The 20,790-nt window shown below is 32.2% G+C and overlaps 2 protein-coding genes across 6 annotated transcripts; both read left to right on the top strand.

Annotated features, from left to right (window-relative positions):
* The first annotated feature begins 620 nt into the window (after positions 1 to 620).
* LOC133682299 (uncharacterized) lies at positions 621 to 2,176 on the top strand. Of its 2 annotated transcripts, XR_009836652.1 has the most exons (3): positions 623 to 951; positions 1,765 to 1,875; positions 2,130 to 2,176. XR_009836652.1 is itself a non-coding variant. In XM_062105584.1 (2 exons), exons 1-2 carry the CDS (start codon positions 877 to 879, stop codon positions 2,011 to 2,013), a joined length of 324 nt encoding a protein of 107 aa, XP_061961568.1. In that variant the 5' UTR covers positions 621 to 876; the 3' UTR covers positions 2,014 to 2,064. The 2 variants fall into 2 exon arrangements, 1 of the variants encoding a protein (XP_061961568.1); XM_062105584.1 differs by lacking the exon at positions 2,130 to 2,176 and having other exon boundaries at positions 621 to 951; positions 1,765 to 2,064.
* A 13,328-nt stretch (positions 2,177 to 15,504) lies between these two features.
* On the top strand, positions 15,505 to 20,500 carry LOC133680826 (F-box only protein 6-like). Of its 4 annotated transcripts, none has more exons than XM_062103828.1 (2): positions 15,505 to 15,871; positions 19,051 to 20,500. In XM_062103828.1, exons 1-2 carry the CDS (start codon positions 15,717 to 15,719, stop codon positions 20,294 to 20,296), a joined length of 1,401 nt encoding a protein of 466 aa, XP_061959812.1. In that variant the 5' UTR covers positions 15,505 to 15,716; the 3' UTR covers positions 20,297 to 20,500. The 4 variants fall into 4 exon arrangements, with proteins under 4 accessions (XP_061959812.1, XP_061959814.1, XP_061959813.1 ...); XM_062103830.1 differs by lacking the exon at positions 15,505 to 15,871 and adding an exon at positions 15,899 to 16,331; XM_062103829.1 differs by lacking the exon at positions 15,505 to 15,871 and adding an exon at positions 16,350 to 16,483.
* The last annotated feature ends 290 nt before the right edge of the window (positions 20,501 to 20,790 follow it).

Genomic DNA, 20,790 nt, shown 5'->3' with positions numbered 1-20,790 from the left:
TAACAAATTTTGATGTACTTTATTGTTTTTAGATTTTAATTATTGACTGCTTTTAATCATCTTGAAAGTCTTGATAGTCAAAATAAAGTATATGGATTTATAGAATTTATTTTATATTATTTAAAGTTTTATATAATATATAAATAGTAAAATAATTAAAAAAACAGGATGAATCTATTTTTACAGCTATATAATATTTTAGTCTCATTTTTAATTAGAGATAGAGTTTAAATTATATAGTAGTATTGACATAATTATGGCGTGGAGTGATATTTTCAATTATCAAGACCAGGCCTAGCTGAGATAGTTTTCTATACTTAGAAGCCCGAGCGTTGATACACATGGTTGTTAAAATCGCGATTCAAGTCGTAAAATCGTATGATTTTACGAGTTAATATAGACTTTACGTGCTAAATCGTTCATAAAAATCGGAAATGAGTAAAATCGGGTCAAAAACAGTTAAAATCGTTAAAATCGGGTGAAATCGCCTAAAATCGCGATTTCACCACCGATTGAACGAGTTTGCCCGCAGGAGAACAAAATTCAGTGTAGTTGCCACGTGTCACCCGCATATTGGATTGAACAGATCAAAGGCAAAGTAACTGTGAGTCTGTGACTCACCGAATCAGTCTTCTCTTCAGTGACATAATGAGAACAACGTCTGAACTCTGAACATTAAATCCCTAATTTCCTTTTCAAAGGGCTTCGCTTTCTCCAGGGAAGAGGCTTTCTGGAGTGAAGCTTTCACCTGCTGTCTCGAACTCTACTGGAAAGAAGAAGATTGCAAATATTGTCGCTGGGATTTCAAAAGTTTCAGAAGCGCTGGTTGGGTCTGCAAAGATTAGTAGGAAGAATTGGGATGGGATACCAACTGCGATGGGTTCAGGGGAGATGAAAGAGAAGGGTGAAGCCAAGAAGAAACCGGATCTGCAAGCGATTTTGCAGACTCAGGTAAATCCTATCCTACTTTTTTAACGCTTTGTAAGAAGCCTATGTTGAAGAGTCTTCTTTTCAATGATGCCTATTACCCATTTCATTTGCAATACTCTGTGAGTTTGATTACATGCCTTTGCAGTCTTGCTTGTATTACTGAGCTTTTACTTCCAAAATTGGTTGTTTTTAGTTTATTCAGAGAAGCAATGCTGAGGCTTTTCTTAGTCCAGAATCTGACTTCACAAGATGATATTTTCTTGAAATTGCAACTTGTATTCTTGAAAAAACGGTGGCTTTGGTATATGGAGCTTCTGAGTTCTGAATTAGTTTTATTAGTTGGGAAACTAATTAGGGGGGAGCCGGGGAGTCAAAGTAATAAGTAATTTTGATTTCTTGTAACATGCATAACAATTTCTTCCCTTGCTCTTTTTAATGGCAAATAATTTTGTTAAATCTTGACAAAACCATGTGGAAAAATCCTTATTACTTTGTAAGCAGGAAGAAGCAATTAATAGAAGACAGGAACAATGTCTACAGATTCAGGAGGTGTTTCTTTTTTTGGTGGTTTCTTGTGAGCTAGAAAATTTTAGGGATTTTAGAGAATTTTTACTTTTATTTCGTGGATGCTGAACTTCGATCTACATTCTCAGATCTTTTCAGCAATGAGAAAACCATCATTCTTATGTAAAATTATTTTAGTCTAAATTCATGTGTGTTGTGCGTATCTTGCTTGGATTTAGAAGTCTTGGCTGGTAGCAGATTGGATTAGTTTGAATTAGATAGGAGACTTGTTTAGTGCCTAAAGTCGCCTTGTTGCTTCGCGTTGGACAGGAGAAAAAACTGAACACCAAGTTGAGGAAGTTAGCCCTAATAAAGATAACTATGGAGGCAACAATGAGATTCCAGAGGGCACTGATGACAAGGACCATGACAATAGTGATGGTAAGGGAATCATCTGTAGGAAATGATCTTAATAACTCCGGTGCCGCATATATGTTTGGCATAATTGCAAAAAGATTTATCAGATTAGCAATTGTTCTTTTGAAGCAGTTGTTTTTCTTCTCTCTGCTAAATTTTTAAGGTGCTTGAACTATGTATGAATTTTTATTTGAAGCATAATTTTTTTTAATGTATTTTAAAATTTCTTACGATTTTTTTACGATTTTACGATCCGTTTTTACGATCCGAGTTTGCAGGCGGCTTTCCGTGCCGTGTTAAAATCACGATTTTAACAACCTTGTTGATACATTTTAAAATCCAAAAACCTAAAACTTGGGTGGGCTTTTTAGGGTTTCAGCCTACAAATAAATTAAGCCTCGTTCCAAACATTTCTATTTGGTCCCCGTGAAGATGTGGGACTGCATCTTCCTGCGGAGGCGAGCCTCATTCAACGTCAAAATCCCGGCTGAACAATTTGTTTTTGTATTTAAAAAAAAATAAAAAAAAAACTATTTTTTTGTTTACTTTAAATTAATTTTATTTTATATTATTTTTATATGCTAATATTTTTAAAAACAACGATAGGATACTATGTATTATCCTTATATGCCCCGTGGGACTTTTTGTGGTTCTCAAATGAGCAAGTAGACTGACTGCCGCGACCATGTTGCCAAATGATTGATTTGATGTGATGTGGTATGATGTAATTACCAATTTAATTTAATTTAATTTAATTTAATGGAATTTAATTTTTATTTTTTTTACTCTTTTAGTTTTTTCTTAAAAAAAATTTTTATAGCAATCGGTGTTTTTTTTTACCAGGTTTAGATTTAACGAGATGACATGCCCGCGTACTGCCGCGGGTTTATAAAACAAATTCATTTGATAGTGTTATAATTATGAACCAGTGCTAGATAAGTAATAGAAATTAAAAGTACGATGGAGCAAATATTTCATAATAGAAAAAAAAGTTGTGTTGGTGATCAAAAACTTAGAGACTGAACAAAATGATTTGTAGCAATTTACAGTGTTTTGTGAGGAAAGATACAGTGCTTTCGCCACATGATTTAGCTTTTCAGTTAATAAAAAGCAAAAAACATTACAAAGTTAAATTCTCTATCAACTTAATATTAAAAAAAAACCAACAAAGATAATTTTGGAAGGAAAAAAACCCATGAGAAAAAACGTTGCAGCAATTAACAATGTTTTGTGAGGAAAACTATAGCGTTTTTCCCAATAAAATAAAATAAAAAACCATTTAGAGAAATATTGTAGCAATCTATAGTGTTTTGTGAGAAAAACTACAACGTTTTCCTCATATGATTTAGCTTTATTGTAATTACAATTCCTAACCAACTCAATATTCCAAAAAAAATCGACAAAGATAATTTTGAAAAAAATCATATGGGAAAACACTGCAACAATTCACAGTGTTTTAAAGAAAAACAAAATTACAAAGCTAAATTCTTAATCAGCTCAATATTAAAAAAAAATCGACATAGACAATTTTAGAAAAAAATAACAAAACAAACACCAAAAAAAGGAAAAAAAATCATGCTAGAAACACTGTAACAATTCACAGTGTTTTGTGATGAAAGCTACAGTGCTTCCCTACATGATTTAGTCTTATTTGTAATGACTTGTAATTGTAATTTACAAACAACTCAATATTAAAAAAATAAAACTGAAAAAGATAATTTGAAAAAAATTATATAAAAAAAAAATCATGCGGAGAGACACTGCAGCAATCAACAATGCTTTATGAGTAAAGCTATAATGTTTTTTCCACATGATTAAGCTTTATTACTAAGTTAAATTCTAAGGTCGTGTCATAAAAGTGTGATAATTAAATAGATTAATTAAAAACAAAAAAAACAAATGAAAAAACCAATAGAAAGAAAAAATCTAGTAAAGAAAAAGAAAAAAATCTGAATTAACTGGGTTAACCCTTCAAACCAAGTTAACCCGTCAAACCTGACATTCACATCATGAAAGTTTGATAACTAAATAGAAAAAAACAATTGACGGGTTTACCCAAAATTAACTGGGTTAACCCGTCAAACCAAGTTAACCCGTCAAGTCCGAAATACATATCATGAAATTCTGATAATTAAATATAAAGAAATTTAACATTAACAAACTAAACTAAATGAAAAAAAAAATTAAAAAAAATAATTCGGATTAACTCATCAAATCAGACTAACCCATTAAACCTGGGATCAAACAAAAAAATTCATTAAAAAAAAACAATTTAGCGTTTCATTTAATTTTTAGTATATAATATAATATAATATAATATATTATTATTATTATTATTATTATTATTATTATATTAAAGATGGGAAAGTAAAAGGCGTGGGAAAGCCCACTACAGTAGTTTTCTTACACCTTTTAAAGTATTATTTAATAATATAATATAATATAATTACTATAACTTTTGAAATTTCATTTTAGTTACCGGCTAAGCTACATCTTATTTTGACGTATTGTCTGTTCTTGTATTTTCTTACCAAATATATTTCAATTCCTATGTTAAAAAACTTCTTACGACAAAGTTCTATGTGATGCTCAATGCGTCTTGTAACGTGATAAACAACTCCTGCTTGTCCTCTTCCAGTCTATTGCAATTTGTTTTGTAAGTTGCAAAACTATATACAGAGTACAGGAGTCATCAATTGCATCGCAACTAGTTATGTAACCCTTATTTTTTCACTAGTCAAATATCTTTATTTTTTATAAAAGAATATTATATATATTTGTTTTTTCAATGTATTTTTATAATTTAAACAATCTAAGTTCAAATAAATTTTTTTATGCATTTATATAATCAAATAAATCGAGAACTATATGTGTGAATAAATAAACAAACACTCATTAACAATATATAAAATAAAACTTGAAAAATCAAGAGATATGTATAGATCAATATATTTAATCTCAAAAGACATGACGGTTGCTCGATTGTGTTGGCTAGATTTATTTATTAAAATAATTTTTTATTTAAGTAAACAATAAGAGAAATAGAGACACAAATTAAATTGATCAAATAAAATAAAATGGGAAAAAAACATTATGCAAGGCTCCATATAGTATAAATATTTTTTGAAAATATTTTTTTTAATTTTCAAAAATAAAGTTGATCTATACACAAAAAAAAATTATAGATGAATAAAAAAAACTTTTCAAATTTAAATGTATAACTAAAAAAATTGTTATTTAAAAGAGATTCTCCAAACAAAATGAAAGAAAGAAGAGCACTATTTTAAATATAAATTAAAAAAATAGACAATAAACCATAAAAAAAGAATCATTAATTTAAAAAAAATGAATTGGAAAAATAGAGGTATTGAAATTATATAATCTGCATAATTTTTAAAGTTCAAGAACCAAAATGCATGCCATACATGTTTGATATCTTTTTTTTTTTTTTATCTTGGTCCCTCTTTTTTTGATGTTATATTTTTATAAGAAATCAAAATCAATTAATCTTTGATTAAAATGAAATGTGATAATCAAATTAAAAAAAAAAACATAAAACTTTACCTGACTCATTTATAATAATATATAAGATAATGAACAGTAAAGCCTTCCATAGTAAAAAAAACCCGCACCTTTTAGCAGAGTTTTTAAACTTGGCCTGGATTTCAAATTTTAACTGGGTCAATTCTGATTTTTTTAAATCAAAACATCATTTTAGTAAAGAAAAAACAAAAATCAACGGGTTGCAATCGAGTTTTTGATCGGGTCAACCGAATCGTTGGGTCACCCTGGATTTTGACTTTTTCTATTTTTTTCTTAAGCCTGGTTCAATTCCAGCTCTAGATCAACTAGCCAGGTCAGACCGGGTTTCAAAACTATACCTTTTAGATTAATAATTAAAGCATTCTTATTATTGTTTTTATTATTGGGCTTGCACTTCCTTCAGAGAGGGGGTTTAATCGCTGCTTTGTTTTTCCCAGGCCCGTTAAAAAAAGGAGTGTTTATGGATCCCGAAGCGCATGCTGGGGCCGAAAGGCAAAGTGCAATTCATTCTATGGTGTGGTGATTTCTTTCCTTAATCAAACATCAGGCTACAATGAACAGCAAACAACAATGTTAAGCAGCAGCAACCAGAACACATGGCCTATCCCACAGGGAAGGAAACCACCGTTGCAAGCAGGCAAAGGCCTCGTTCCATACAAGAAAGGTGAGAATCAAGGTGAAAGCAATGGCAATGGTTATTATCAAGAACAGCAAACAAGAAGCCAGCCACTCTTTAACAAGTCTAGGTTTCAAGAAAGGGATCAGACACGGAAAAAAGTGGATTTGCACACGTAAAAGAAGGGAATCCATGATGATGATGATCATGATGAGCCATGATGCATATACCCACCAAAAATCAAAGAGCTTCTCTTCCCCAGACAGTTGAAATGATTACCCACCGCATCCCATCCTCTTGGTTTTGACGAAACCTAATCATTATAAAACACAACCTCCTCCCCCCCTATTTCCCTTACCTTTAGCTCCTCCATCTTTCATCATTACTCTCTCTTTTTACCGCCTCAACCCCCACCTTTATCCCTCTAATCACACTTTACTTCTCCCTTTTTATTTTATTTTATTTTATTTGTCTAGGTAATTAAAACCATGGAAACAAATCCTTTTCGTCCTCGTTTTTCACTTGTATTCTAGTTTTTTAATATATTAATATTAAAAATAAATTTTAAAAACTAAAAAATATTATTTTAATATATTTTTAAATAAAAAATATTTTAAAAAGACTAGAATACCAAATACTACCTAAAATTCTTATAACACCAAGAATGTTTTTTTAATTATAATTATTAAATCCAATTCTAGGTGAGAATTAGGTTATTAGTGGGACGGTTTAATAAAAAAAAATATTAGAAAAGCATGATGACTCATTTTTTAAAAAATTAAAAATTTAATAGATTTTAATACACTCACAGTGAATTCATATTTTTTACCGGATTATATACGGGTTAAGTTTTCCTGTTCATTATGAAGCTTAATCCAAATCAAGCTATGAATCGGATCAACCCGGTAGGCAAACCGGGTCTGGTGACTGGGTTTAAGAATACTGTTTTGACAACTATTTACATATGTTATGACTGTACTATTTACCCTCCCTCTTCGTTTCCATGTATAGAACAATGCTTAGCAGTCTACTTTATTGAAAAAAATGCAGATTTGAGGAGTGGGGCTAGTGATTTACCAGCAGACAGGTCTTGACAGAAAAAAAAAGAGTCAACGAAGTTCGGGCCAACTTTTACCAAATTTCGGAAGATTCATATTTGTCCTGATAAATTTAAGAAATTATTTTTCAATAATTTTAATTAATAATTTTGAATATTACTCCGGGAGGGTTTTCAGGTGGTAGTATTTGACATCAAAACAAGACTTCACATTAATGCTTAAAACTCAATTATGAATCCTTAAATTGGTAAAGCTGCCCACAACAAAATTCCCATCCATGTTGCGATAACTTGAAGTATCAACGTGCCTTCTTTTTTTTCAACAAAAAAAACAAAAAAACGAGCCTAGCAATTTAAATTCTCTCAAAATTCTTTTAATTCAATATTTTTTCAGACATTTCTTTCCAGTTGGGTATAAAAAAATTAATCAAAAATTATTCTGGTCGATTAAGTCGTGATTTCATTGGTCTAATTAAAATTTATTTTATTTTTTTAATAAGATTACAAATGGCCTAATCACTTCTAGAACAGTTTTTTTAATTCATTATGTTAGCCTTGCGCCAAATCAACCTCCTCTTGGGTTTAATAAAAATGATTTGAATTTAACTATTTAGGTGGTGATCTAGTGTTAAGAGTTTAGGATTAAGAGGTTTACACTCTTTATGATCTCATATTCGAGCAATGTAATTGCTCATATGATAGCCACTGGAGGCTTAAATAATCGTTAACTTCAAGGCTCGTGGGATTAGTCGAGGTACGCGTAAACTGGCCCGGACATCCACGTTAAACTAAAAAAAAATGATATGAATTTTAAAACATATGATATTAATTAAATATGTGCATGCTAATTTAAATATTCATATTAATAAATAAATAAAATAACTTGAACTAAAATATTTCGTCTACAAATTTCAGTTCGTAATCATGAGAGAAAAATTAGGGACAAAGGGATAAACCTAACAATAGAAAAGGAAGACAATGTTGGAGTGGCGTACGTTCGAGCAGCAACAATGTATGTGTGAGCCGTGACGATATTTAAGGTTGTAGATGCATCGTTTGCCACGTACATGATTTCGAAGTCGAGGCTTTTTCTTAAGAGCGAAGATGCCCGTGACATTTTACCTGTTAACTGTTGACATTAGCTGACTCTGCTGTCACGGCACATTCATGAACTCCTGCCAGAACAGAGCAGGGCTTAAGTATAATCGAGGAATAATTAAAATTTATGTTTAATTGATGAATATTATATGCTACCCTCTCATGACTCACTGAGGCATTGCCCCACACGGTAGTCTTGATGATTATTGCCTTGTACACGTAGCTAGCAAGGATTTATCATTTATGTCTTGGTCTTTTGCGTTCTAGAAAATTTAATAAAATAAAAGGGACGATTGCACATTATAACCTATGTTGGCTTCTACTCATTTCGATTCTTGTTGTGGTGGCTTTATCCCCGGCTTTTGCTTTTATTTATTTTGAAAGAAAAAAAAACTAACCCTCCTACGGTCCATATGATCACCCCTCACTGAGTGTTCAAAACACCTTCATGTACATAAGATGAACAAATATAAATACTCTTAAATGGTGCACGAAATGTCGAATACTTTATTTTTTTATGCAGTTTTGCTGTGTTGATGGGAAATAAAAAATCAAAACTTTTAAGTATAATCAATACCTGCTTAAAATGAATTATATGGAACAAACATTTGAATCATGTCTTCTTCGTTTTTTCTTTTTTTTTACTATGATACATAGTGTTTTTTAATTAAAAATATATTAAATAAATTTTTATTTATTTTAAACATTAACACATCAAGACCACTTAACATCATCTAAAAAAATATCAATTTAATATTTTTTTAAACAAAAAATTTTTTTAATTTTTTTTTGAAAAGCACGAGCTACTTTAGTGTCAAACGAGATAGGTAGGGTATTCTTGAAATAAAATGCACATTGTTTTGGATTTCAATCTCCTACTAGATAGATAATATAGCCTATGCAACACTGTAGGCCGACCCAGATTTTTCCTAGTATAAATCATGGATGTTTAGGTGGTAATAGTGTTTTCAAAGAAGCAAGAACATATGAGACACGAGTCATTGATTTGACTAGATGCAATAAACTCAGTTAATTCGATAATATGACTTTAAAAACAAGGCATCGATTATAAATAGAGCGGAAAAAATTGACAATAATTAATTATAAAAAATGAGATGTCAGTGTCATAATTTGGAGAAAAAAAAATTGTTGGAGACTCATCATCGTTCCGTTGTGAACATTGACCCACTATAAGAAATAGCTCATTGAGACGGTTCTAACGCCATTGCGAAATGTTGCATGATGATACCTAAACCTACCGCATGCGTCATTAGGGCAACGACCCCGAAAGCAAATAAAATATCATGAAATGAGAATATTATGCTTGCATCTTATCAATTAGTTTAATTTCATTAAAAAATAAAGTTTCTTTGGAGAAAAGCTAAATTTAACAAGGAACAACAAATAAAAATATTCGAGGTAACGTAGGTCATTTTTAAAATAAGTGAAAAAATTATAAGAAGCAAAAAAATAATAATAAAGCTCAATCTCTAGTTAAATAAATGTTGAGAAATGAAAATGAAAAACCATGAGCTTATAAAAAGCAAAAAAAAAAAAAAAACCAAGCAAATTTTCTAAACTCGAGTTAATCTTCGAAACTTGCAAGCCATAAAAGTCTTGGACTTTAACTCAATTAAGAAGCTTAATCTCCAGTCAATTTAATATTGAAATATTAAATTGGATAAAAAGATATCAATTTAAAAATTTTTCCTAGCAAACCCGGATGAATATCCTAATATTGGGTTAATCTTCCAAACTCATAGCCTGTGAAATCCTAGACACGGACTCAATCAAGAAGTTCAATTCCTATCCAATTTAATTTTGAATGATATAACTGAAAAAAAATATAAATTCAAAAAAATTGTTGAATTGGAAAAAAATAGCAATATAAATAATGAAGATTAAATCTGATAGGAAAAAACTGAAAGAGAATGAAATCATAAAAATAAAAATAAAACAAATTCTAATTTTATAAATTATTTAAAATAAAACAAATTATAATCAAAATAAAATTGACCAAATCTATAGGAAAAACAATATGAAAGGCCGCTTTGATAAATTGAAGGGTTAGATGCGAAAATATAGTAAAACAAAGAGAAGTTGGGAAAAAATAGAAAAGGCCACCCACACTATAATGAAGATTTGGTGGCCACATGCATCGTAAGGATGAAGGAACCATTAAGATAATTTGAATATCGCCTAAAAAACCACCATTTAGGCATTGAATATCGCCTTACCCGTCGCCTGAACAGCATGAAAGCCTTGCACCAACACATACCAACCATTTTTGTTTTTTAAATAATATTTTATATTTAATAATATACCAAATTACCCCAACAAACTTGACTATATCAAAAAACCTAAGTTAAAATACAAAAACACTTATGGGCGCCGACTTAATTTTTTTTATATATTTAAAAATGTGATTCAATCATTTCACCATGCTTAGAAAAAAAATGAAAAAGCTTTGGGTGCGAGTTTGATAGTTTTTGCTTTAAGGGTATTTAAATTATTTTAATCGTGCTAAAAACCCATGTGTCCCTATTCCAATGAATCATTTAGAAAATATATCATATTACCCCACCAACAAGTTGATGTATTTTGCTTGAGAATGGAAAAATGATCATTTTATTATTCAAATCCATAACAAAACGTGTCCTGGTCTATGGTGAAAGACACTTTTTTAGGTTTTTGTTAATGTTATTATTTGCGCTGTCACTATAACTCAAATAGAAAAAAATTATCTAGACCATTATAAATTTCTCGGCATTATCATAAAACCTAACAAAACAATTCAAATTTGAAAATCCAATCATATTCCTTACCTAACCTAAATTTTAAATTAAATTATATGGGAGTCATATCGAAGTGACATTAATGACCAGGTATGCAAAATAATAATAATAATAATAATAATAATAATAATAATCCATGTTCACCCTAGTTAAACCTCCGATCTGGGTTATGGATTATATTGGATTGAATTATCTTTTAATTTTATTATATAATAAAAAATACAAAAATAAATTCATAAAAAATCAAATAATAATCAATAAAATTTAATATTAAATGATAGAATAAAAAAAACAAATGGCCAATAAAGAAAAAGCTATAGGCCTATTATATAAAAGCTCGTATGCATTGTCTATATGTTTTTTTATACGGAGCGAACGACCTATTGTTCATCCCTTTTCTTTTTTCTTTTTTATTTTAAGTCGTGGTTATCTATCAAATAAAAAAGAATGTTGTTGTAGCGTTCTCTCTCAAACCCACAATATCATATAAATTAACACCACACTTTTTAACTAAGTGAGCTACGACACAATCATGATATCAAGAGATCCATTAATTTATATAACACACACTAAAGTTTTAACTAAGTACGGAGTGATGATAACTACTTAGTTACATAATTGCTTAGACTTGGTTCGTGATCTGATTTGTTTTTTTTTTAAAAAATTGTTTATTGAATTGTTGAATCAATTCATATGTATTATTTTTATCTAAAACAAGGTTTAAGTTTTTTTTTTATTCTTCAATGTTAACTCCATCAAACTTGATTTATACTTTGCCAGCTCACTAGATCACGAGACAACCTGAAAAAGTTAATCAAATTTGATTGGTTCCATATTTAAACAATTTTCACTTGAAATCCATTCTAAGTCACACTCGATGGAATCGATGAAAGAAGTACAAGTTTAGATATTTATTTATTGAACTGTGTAGTAAAATTTGTTCTGTGCAAGGAATACTCAAATAATATAGAAAAATTACACCGGTCATAGAAAAATATATATAAAAATACATCGAAAGCATCGAGGTCTTCCTGCACTTGCCTTGAGTTGCCTCTAAGGTAGCACCGTAGCACCTAGGCTCGACCTAAGCGAGTTAGGCCTTTCAGCTCGAGATTGTTTTACCAATGGTGCCAAGAACACCTTCAAGTTATAATTAGTTAGGTGTTCCGCGCTACACCGCGAGCTCATTATTTATTATATTTTTTAAAATAGATCTTGATGATGGCAGAATCCAAAGCTATTTGGGTCCTGCATATATAGGATCTAAGTTTATTTTGAACCATGCACAACTAATGATCCAAAGGCTATTTTGAGTTTTGTAGCATGTGGTGCCCAAGGATAGTCCCCAGCCCCTAGACAGACAACCCAAGCACAACATGTGTGAAGGGGTGTGCCCGGCACAGAGGTAGGAGCCTAAGCGTCATGTGGGAGGAGGGGTGTCCCAGCACTGCAACAGGAGTCCAAGTATCACGTGTTATAAAGTATTTATTTATAACATAAAAAATAATATTTTTAATATTAATACTTTTGATTATAGTAAAAATAATAATATTCATAACACAAATAATACTATTTTTAATTCCAAGAATATTTAAAAAACAAATAATAATAATTTTTTATATTAAAACTTTGAATTATTATAAAAATAACAATATCTTTGAGATGAATACTTTGTATTCTAAGAAAAATAATAATATTGACAATGCAAATTATAATATTTTTTATATTACTACTTGGAATTGTTAAGTACTTTTAATAATACTACACCAGAGGCTCACTCTTTATTTTTTTAAAATACCATAAAAATTATAATATAAATAATAATATTTTCTTTCAAATTTATTAATTATAATAAAAATAGTAATATTTCAAAAAAAAAAAAATTTAGAATCCTAGGATCCATGAACATTGAGTCTTGATGAAGGACCCAATGGAATTGGATCTTTATGTTAGACCCACTGATCTTGGGTCATGATGTCAGACTCATTTCCCTTGCGTCATTAGCCATTGCCCAAGCGCCACTTATCCTAAACCCAACGTGGCTCAAGCGCCACGTGTGTGTTGGGGAGTGCTAAACCTATAGGCAAAGCCAAGCACCGCGTGTGTGTTGGGAGTGCTCATCCATAGACTTAGCCCCATCAACAGCGTAACCTATAATGAAAGCTCTCACACTTCACAATGAAAGTTTTCATAATGCATTCACAATGCAGAATAATATTCTGCATTCATTTATAATAAACAGTAACCCGCGTTACGGTGAAAGAATAATACCTTTTAGTTATAGTTAATATTTTCAAATCAATCCATAAAGTCAGTTTACCAACTATAACTAGTGGATGTGCGAAATCTAAATGGAAAAAAAGAAATAAATAAAGGAGGGCATCGAGTAGGTACTTCCGTAATTCTAACAAAATCAGGATAAAACGGGATAAAAAGTGGTGGGACAATCATTCGGTGTGCGTGGAACGAAGAAAGTAAAATAAAGAGAGAAGAAGCATGACCTCAGCCATTGATTTTCCTCTTGCCAGGAAGAAAAAAAGCTTTGGTTCGAAAAAGTTTTCGGGTTTGGTCTTCTTGACCAGCGACCATAACAGGCCTGCGTTCACACTGAACACACGTGGAAGACTGGCCCAACTAAACATTCTCCTTCGTGGAGGGAATCATGCACTCAAACATGATGATCTGTCCCTTTTATTCTAATGCCCTCTACTGTTTCGATGAGGAAACCCATAAACCTAAGAGTCTATTCGCTACTTTCACGTTTTTAGTTTTGGCTTTTGGCTCGACAGGGGCTGTGAAGTCTGTCTGTCTGTGGTAGTGGGTGAGGGGTTTTTTTGTAAATAATTACTTTTTAATTAAAAACATTAGTAAAATAATTAGTTTTATCTCTTTATTTTAATATCGAATTCCAAATCAGTCGCTCACAGCTTATTTTTTTCACGAGATATTAATTATTCTTCCTCCTGGAATATCCACCATTTCTAGTTAAATTCTTCAATATCACGTACTACAAATAAGTTTAAAAGGGTAATCTATAAGAATTTTTAAAAAATAATAGTCGCTTTTATTATGGTAAAAACTTATTATTTTCAAAAAAGACTAGATTTTATTTTTCTTTATTATAAAGACTAGATTTTATTTTTCTTTATTATTTTATTTTTGCAATTTCGAAACCCTGCCGCTGTGGATAACAAATATAACTTATCAGGGCCACCCATCCAGTTCTCTAGTTTTCAAATGCTATCCTTTTAGTTTTCTTAAAATTTTGATTTTGTTTGTTTGAAAGTGTGATTGTGGTTGTTTTTTAAATAATTTTTTGTGTTAAAATATATTAAAATGATATTTTTTTATTTTTAAAAAATATTTTTGATATCAGCACATCAAAATAATTTAAAAACATTAAAAATATATTAATTTAAAGTAAATAAAAAAATAAAATTTTTTAAAATTTTTCAAAAAACTTTTTGAAACACAGAAAGAATTAAATAACCTTTCTTTTGAATCTGATTTTTGAGCTTCATAAAGACTATTTTTACGAGAGATTACAGCATTTATCAGGGTTTGAGAGTAATATATATATATATATATATATATATATATATATATATATATATATATATATATATAACAGGAACAAAATGTTTATTTTTTGGTGATTTACTTGCTAATTAAAATTGAAAACATTATTAAAACTATAAGAGTAAAATTAGAAAATTCAAACTAAAATAGTAGAAATGAAACATGGATGAATTCATATATAAAAAAACATAGTTTAGAACAACTATTATTAGTAAAACAGCAAGAAAGAATATCAATATTTTCCACATCAAAAGCTGAACCCTGGCAGTGACCACCAACCAAATCCAGGTACCAAACACAAGGAGCTAAGGGAAAAAAAGGTAAAGGTAACAGAGAGGGAGAGTGTGTTGTGGTTATTACAAGGGACAGGTTGTTTTTTTTTTTTAATATTACATGATATTTTGAGGGTTCATGAGGTTGTGATTTATAGTGTTTTTTAATATAGTTTTTTTTATTTAAAAATATATTAAATATAGATTTTTTAATTTTTAATATTAAAACATTAATATTTTTAAAAAATATTAAAAAAATCGTCAATTTATTTCTACAATGTAGCCACAATTACTTTGTAAGGTGCTATTACTTAAAAATACATTGAAACAATATTTTTTTAAAAAAAATTTCATAGCAAAAAAGATAATATAAAAAAATTAAAAAAATTAGTTTCAAATAAAAAATTTTAAATTCTTACAAAAATAAACAGGTATTTAGAATGTGTTTGTGCAAACTTCTGTTTTACTTTTACTAATGTAGCCACTGCTAAAAATAAAAAATATAATAGTAAAAACATAATTTTTATATTTATATTTTTATATTTTGTGCAGTAAAAAATTGTAATAAATACAAAAACAGAAAGCTAGGAGAAACACTCTTATTAATGTTTTTTTCAAGTAAAAACACGTTTGAAAAGATTTGCTGCCAAACACCCCGGAGGACAAAGGTGTGTGCGCCGTGCGGGGTTGGAAATAATTACACTACACTGCAAACAAAAAAAAATTCAATCGATTATAAAATGGGCCAGTTCCGTTTCTGACGTGTAGAAAGCCCAGTGGCTAACCAAGGAAGGAGCATCATAAACACTACAGAGAAGTGAGCGGAGCGAAAAAGAGAGACACAGGGTGTGTGTGTGGGTGTTGGTATCGGTTTGGGTGTTGGTGGTGGCCGAGTCCGCCGTGGCATGGAAGAAGAGCTGGCCATGCTTAGGCAATTCATTGGTCAGCTTCAAGACCTTTTGAATCTCTACGGCTCTCCTCTTCCTCCTTTTGATTCTCTTCAACCCTTTCACTTTCATAACCAACAACAACAAAATCACAACAACGGCAACAACAACAGGTCTCTCTTTAGATCTCTTTCATTTCTCGATTCTTATTTCTTCCTCTCTACCCGCTCCGTTTTCACTGTGACCTCACATTTCTTACTTATTTTCAAATTTCACTTCATTTGTTACTTAGGTTTCCTGCTTCCTTTTTATTTTCTCTGTTTTAAGGTTACTTTATTATTAATAGTATTTATCATTAGGTTTTTTCTATCAAATTTTATGTGTTGCGAGTTTGGCAAGTTAAAGTGACTTTTTCAGGATTTCTCTTTTTGCCGTGTTTTTCTACGCAATGTGATTTTTTTTTCTTTTTGGAAATTTGACTCTAACGTTGTCTTGTTTCGTTTTTTAAAACTTCTTACCATGTTTTCGATAACTAAGGATATATATTTTTTTTAAATCTCTTCTCTTAGGCTGTCCGATTGTTTAATTTTGGTACAGCCAGTCCCAAGCTCTCGCCGTTCTTTTCCTTGTGAGGTTTATATTTTTCTGTTCATTTTTACTGTTTGCTGTTTTAGGAAAGTTTTTAAATCTGTTGTTTGAGAAAATAGAAACGATTCTTTCTTATGTGATATTTATAGTATTCATTCATTGAGCTGTGGTGGATTACAAATATAGGAGGATCTCAGGTATTGAGTCTTCCACTAGATTCTCTATGGGTCTGGAAATCATGCATAAATTGTGCCTTTTTTTTGGGATCGGTTTAAGAATTTAGCCTAATCACCCCACATGTTCATGTTTCTCCTACTAAAACGATAACATGGAAGAATTTTGTTTCCCTATTATTTGTTTAAAATATGTGTCTGGATATGCTTGCAAACGAGGTCCTGTTATAGCTAACAGTCACAGAAAACTTTGTTTCCCTTTTGCTGCTAAGAATTTTCTTCTTCCTCTTACTCGCTGCATGTGAAGAGATGCTTGGATTTTCCATGTTTGCTCTTGGGATTGGATTGTGACATGTTCATTTTGGTTTGGTATTTGTGTAACGAAGTCGTTAAAGCTGTTATGATAGGATCTGAAATATGGATGCTTGCCCCAGGAGAGTAGCATCTCCTGCATCAATTGATTAAAAGTGCTTTTGCCATCCTATTGCACGTTTAGGATTTGCACTGAACATGCACATGTTGGTTATGTGGAAGTGATTCTTGGGAGCTGAGATTCATTGCTTGTGAGGAGCTGTGTTATTATTAGTACATGTTGGGATTGGGGTTAGCAATTTTCCTGGTGCTATGGCAACAGCATTGGTCTTGCAACCACCAGGGATCAGTGTCTAAAGAGCAGCCAGATCATGCTAAAATTCTCAATTTTCCCTGTACAAGCTCCAAATCTGGGTAGAGTTAGAAACATGTCTGATTGACGGCCTTTTCTTTCTGGCCTGCAGTGAAAGGCATCGAGTTTCAGGACAATGCCTTCCCAAAGGAAATCCTGATTAATCTAATTTGCATTCATTTGTGCAAACAAATGACAATATTACTTGTACTATCATGTCAATACATGTTAGCCATATCACTGTCAATATTCTGACTTCCTGGGTTGATATTGTCGTTGACAAGGTAAGCTTATATAATGTTGTTTAGATCTGGCTGGTGCATACCACAGCCACGGTTGAAGGCCAGGAGAGGAGTTGAGTGTAACGTAAGGCTGAAAATAAGGAAATTGATTTGAGATAAGCCGAGGATCTTGCAGATAATAGCTGGCTGAGATTATTAGTCTAAATCCATTTTAAGCTTCTTTGGACTCCTCTGGCCTGTAACTTCTGGGATGCTAGAACAAGTATTAATGAAATTTGTAAACTGGCCGTTTAGAAGGTTTAGTTTCTAATTTCTAGCCATATTTTAGAAGGTTTAGTTTCTAATTTCTAGCACCATCTTCATTAGTTCTTAATGCTTGAACCTGGTTTTTTATTTTATGGGAGGGGAGGGGGGATGCTGCCGAGTAGGTCACAACAACTGCATATAATCCATTTCGATGTGTGTGATTTTTCCTATTCTTTTCCTTTTATTTTTTGTAAATTTTGTGGATTCACTTCTGTTTTTTATTTTTTTGTTTCTTTAGCCAGTTAAGAATTGATCCAGTGAATTCATGTTGGGATCTTCCTTGTAATAATCATGGGATATGCTAGATTTTCGTGCAAACTCTTCTTCTATTGTTTTCCCTAGTTGATCCTCATACCATCCTCATGATATTTCTTATGTTGCTTGTCCTCATCATTTTTAGTTGATGCTTCGTTGAAATTTCCTTTTCCCGTGTTCCATTCCTCTTATATTTCCTACATAAGTTTCCATATGATTAGTATCTTTCCTCATAAATAACAGTGGCAGGAATGTCCCTAGCTTGCATTGTCATGTGGAATCTACTTCCTTTCCCTCACAATAGCTTCCTTCTGTATATTTTTGTTATTGTCTGATGTTTTCATATAATGATGTCATCAGCCAGTAATGCTTATACTCTTGAATGTTGCCATCTTATGCTGCTTGTTGATATGCAAACAACGAGAGCAATATCTACAGTATGCATATATGTTATATGCAGTACCTTGGTTAGATAGTATATATGCATGCAATGCCATCCTCTGCTGTCTAAAACAAAAAAAATTAACCATGCCTAAAAACTTCCTAAAGAAATGAAAATATAGAAATATACATATGTATGCTTTGGATTCTCTTTTACTTGTTAATGAGATATATATAGTGGTTGTTTATTTGATTGATACTCTTCAAGCTTACCCCTCTGCTCTAACTTGTGTGGTCAACATGGATAGCAGAAAGTGAAGAAATCTCTGGGTGAAATTATAAAATAATGTGCTTGGTGTTTATTTTGGAACTTCTTGAGTTAGAGAGATCAAGATCTCGAAGCTGTGTTGTGTCTAAATCTGTTACCTCGACCATCTTTTTGGTATTTCAAACATAAAATTCTGCAACTTTCATTTAGACAAAACTCACAGGCTTTAGTTTGAACTTGATTATCTTTGTAGAATTGTAGGTTATTTGAAATTTGCTTGTCAGATATTCTATCTATTGCATGTTTAAGCCCCATTTGTATTTTCAGCCTCTCCGTGCTTGTGCTTATATTTTGTTCGAACCTGACATCTGCTTATATTTTGGTAATGATTTTTATGCTGAATTATTTTGGGTGTGTGCATTAGTAGCACCGGGTACTCTGTTCACTGAATATGAATTTCGTAGCTCATTTACAGATGGTGCTTCCTCAATCTTGATGATGGCTCAGCAGATGATTACTGTAGTCTTGTGATGGCGGCTGGAAAATCTGGAAGTTTCAAGATGTTGGAACCTTGCAAGCCTCCACCCTCCAAGAAACCTCGCAAGGAGCGGAATCGAGGAAAATCACTGGGAACTACCAGTTCAACTGAGGTTATGCAACAAGAAATTTGGAAAGAATTCCCTGAAGATCTGTTTGAAGCTGTTATTGCTAGACTTCCAATCACTACATTTTTCCGCTTCCGCTCAGTTTGTCGGAAATGGAACTCCTTCCTTGACTCTCAAAGTTTCTCTCAGCATTGTGCCCAAGTTCCACAATCCAACCCCTGGTTTTACACCATCGCTCATGAAAATGTGAATTCTGGAGCCATGTATGACCCTTCTTTGAAGAAATGGCATCACCCAACTATATCTTATCTGCCCACAAAGACGATAGTCTTGCCAGTTGCTTCAGCAGGAGGTCTTGTGTGCTTTCTTGATATCGGTCACAGGAACTTCTATGTCTGCAACCCTCTGACTCAATCTTTTAAAGAGCTGCCACCTAGGTCAGTGAAGGTCTGGTCCCGTGTTGCTGTGGGCATGACTTTGAATAGCAATGCAGCCAGTGGGGGCTACAAGATCTTGTGGGTGTGCTGTGATGGAGAGCATGAAGTTTACGACTCGCTGAAGGATTCTTGGACCCGACCAGGAAGCATGCCCTCTTGTATAAAGCTACCCCTATCACTGAACTTCCGGTCACAAGCTGTTTCCCTTGGAGGTACGCTTTATTTCATGCGCTCAGATCCTGAAGGGATTGTGTCCTACAATATGGTTACTGGGGTTTGGAAGCAATCTATTATACCAGCCCCGCACCATCTGAGTGACCGCACACTTGCACAGTGTGAGGGGCGGATCATACTTGTTGGCTTGCTAACAAAGAATGCAGCCACTTGCGTGTGCATATGGGAGCTGCAGAAGATGACACTCTTGTGGAAGGAGGTTGACAGAATGCCAAACATATGGTGCTTAGATTTCTATGGAAAGCACGTTAGGATGACTTGCTTGGGCAACTCAGGTTTACTCATGCTGTCATTAAGATCAAGACAAATGAACAGACTAGTTACTTACAATGTGGTGAGCAGGGAATGGCTCAAGGTTCCTGGTTGTTTGGTGCCACGTGGGAGAAAGCGGCAATGGATTGCATGCGGCACTGCCTTCAACCCATGCTTGACTGCTACAGCTTAGCCTCTTTGTTTGTCGTGGCAGCATTTGCATGTTGGTGAAGGGGAATTGGATTTTATGGCTGCAAGCTTTTTGTTACTGTTTTAATGAAGTAGATGATACCTGAGAGGTTTATGAATGACATCTTTTCATGTACAAACATGTTGACAAATAACTTCGAATTGAAAAGACTAGCGTTTAAAATGGAATTCCGCTGGTTCAGGTTTCTATTTCGTTTTAAAGTAATGTTAGTTTGTTTTTCCCCAATCCCAAGCTAATGATAGTTTCTGCTGAGAATTGCCATCTGATTAATTTCTATGGAGTAACATTTGCATGAGCTATTTGTCTGCACTATGCAGACAGTGAGAGAAGGGATTGAAGCTTTCACTAGCAAGAAATGCCATTGAAATCCACTTGTAGTGTGCCTGATGGGAGCTTAATTTCCTGCAATTGACCTGCCATCTAATGTGATGTGCCTGGAGGATTATTTTAGAGCTAGTAGAAGCATAGTTAATTTA

The sequence above is a fragment of the Populus nigra genome, chromosome 1 (genome assembly GCF_951802175.1).
Source record: "Populus nigra chromosome 1, ddPopNigr1.1, whole genome shotgun sequence".
In the NCBI taxonomy this organism is placed as follows: domain Eukaryota; kingdom Viridiplantae; phylum Streptophyta; class Magnoliopsida; order Malpighiales; family Salicaceae; genus Populus; species Populus nigra.
This window is presented reverse-complemented; position numbering and strand designations above follow the sequence as displayed.